The sequence below is a fragment of the Aplysia californica genome, unplaced genomic scaffold (assembly GCF_000002075.1).
Source record: "Aplysia californica isolate F4 #8 unplaced genomic scaffold, AplCal3.0 scaffold00325, whole genome shotgun sequence".
NCBI lineage: Eukaryota > Metazoa > Mollusca > Gastropoda > Aplysiida > Aplysiidae > Aplysia > Aplysia californica.
In genome coordinates this window covers 113572-114737 of record NW_004797595.1, presented here as the reverse complement: position 1 = coordinate 114737, position 1166 = coordinate 113572, and the positions used below count along the sequence as shown (strand labels likewise).

Below are 1166 nucleotides of genomic sequence, written 5' to 3'. Positions count from 1 at the left end.
GAACTGTATTCCTCATCCATAGCATTACTATTTAACTTGACACATATTGGGAGGCCATTGGGGGGATCGGGTCTGGTTAGGGCCTTTTGCTAGCCAGATTGAGGGCGCAAAGCAGCTATTGTGGCACAAGCCATCATGTCTGACTGGTCGCCTAAAAAACAAAAGCGACCAGATCCGACCCCATCCTCAATGGGCACGCCGTATTCAACTTCCAAGTCCCAAATGCATCCTCAGAGAAGTGTTTCATTCATTCGAGTCAGACAATGTAGGTAAAAACATGTCATCACGGGACGCAGTTGACAGTAAAAATATAAGAAACAGTGATATTGACTTACAATTAACCTAATCCACAATGCAAAACAAAATCTTTTTTTGTAACAATATAGAGATATATAACAATCATACCCTCATTATTGATTGAGACCCCCCCCCAACAAATCCAAGTAGCTATGATCATACCTTCCTTGTTGGGTGCATTTTGACCACCCTGAGAGCAGAAGGGACCACCATACGCTTCTTCTTATCATATGGGGGAGGGATGCCTTCAAACACCTTCAGACGACCAAGGGCTTCTTTTCCATGGGTAGTCTTGTGGGGCAGCATGCCTAAAAAGTTTTTAAAAAATGACACAAATATCACCACAAGTCCATTATTAAAATACTGCACAGACAACATTTTTAATTACCCCCCCCACAAGGGGGTTTGCACACATGAGCTTGCAAGTATTTTTCCCCCCTGTGGTCTCTGATATAAAACACGTGAAAAACATAAAATGCTCCACGAACCGGTTCATAAGTGGATGCTAAAATCATAAACTGAATGTAAGTAAAAAAAATATTTCATGTATAATAACAATAAACTCTTCTATGAACTGAAATGAGTGACACGAGATATGATTCAGACAAGATGTATCACATTCATGAGTATCAGTGTAGGTAAGGTTGGGTCATCATGCATCATACTGCCACTCAATAATGCAATTTAAAAAGTTTGGCAAAGAGTTTTACGGCGCTCGCAACAGCATAAGGTCAAAATGAATGCCTACATACAAGCTGGTTGCATTCACAACAGTTCACACCACTGCTTGATTTTGGTCAATACTAAAAAAATAATAAAACAAAAATTTGTGATAAAAAAATTTTTGTTTTAAAATCCGTCTCTTCTGA

At 39.4% G+C, this 1166-nt stretch overlaps 1 protein-coding gene and 1 non-coding gene across 2 annotated transcripts in view; both read right to left on the bottom strand.

Annotated features, from left to right (window-relative positions):
- Positions 1-1166, bottom strand: part of LOC101857730 (60S ribosomal protein L13a) — a gene marked incomplete in the record, with an annotated part of 40056 nt that overhangs the window by 14037 nt on the left and 24853 nt on the right. Inside the window, 1 exon segment of the mRNA XM_013084882.2 lies at positions 460-605. Coding sequence (XP_012940336.1) covers positions 460-605 — 146 coding nt within the window.
- Positions 224-295, bottom strand: LOC118477998. Its single transcript, XR_004858738.1, has one exon. It is a non-coding gene; the product is annotated as a small nucleolar RNA SNORD34 (small nucleolar RNA).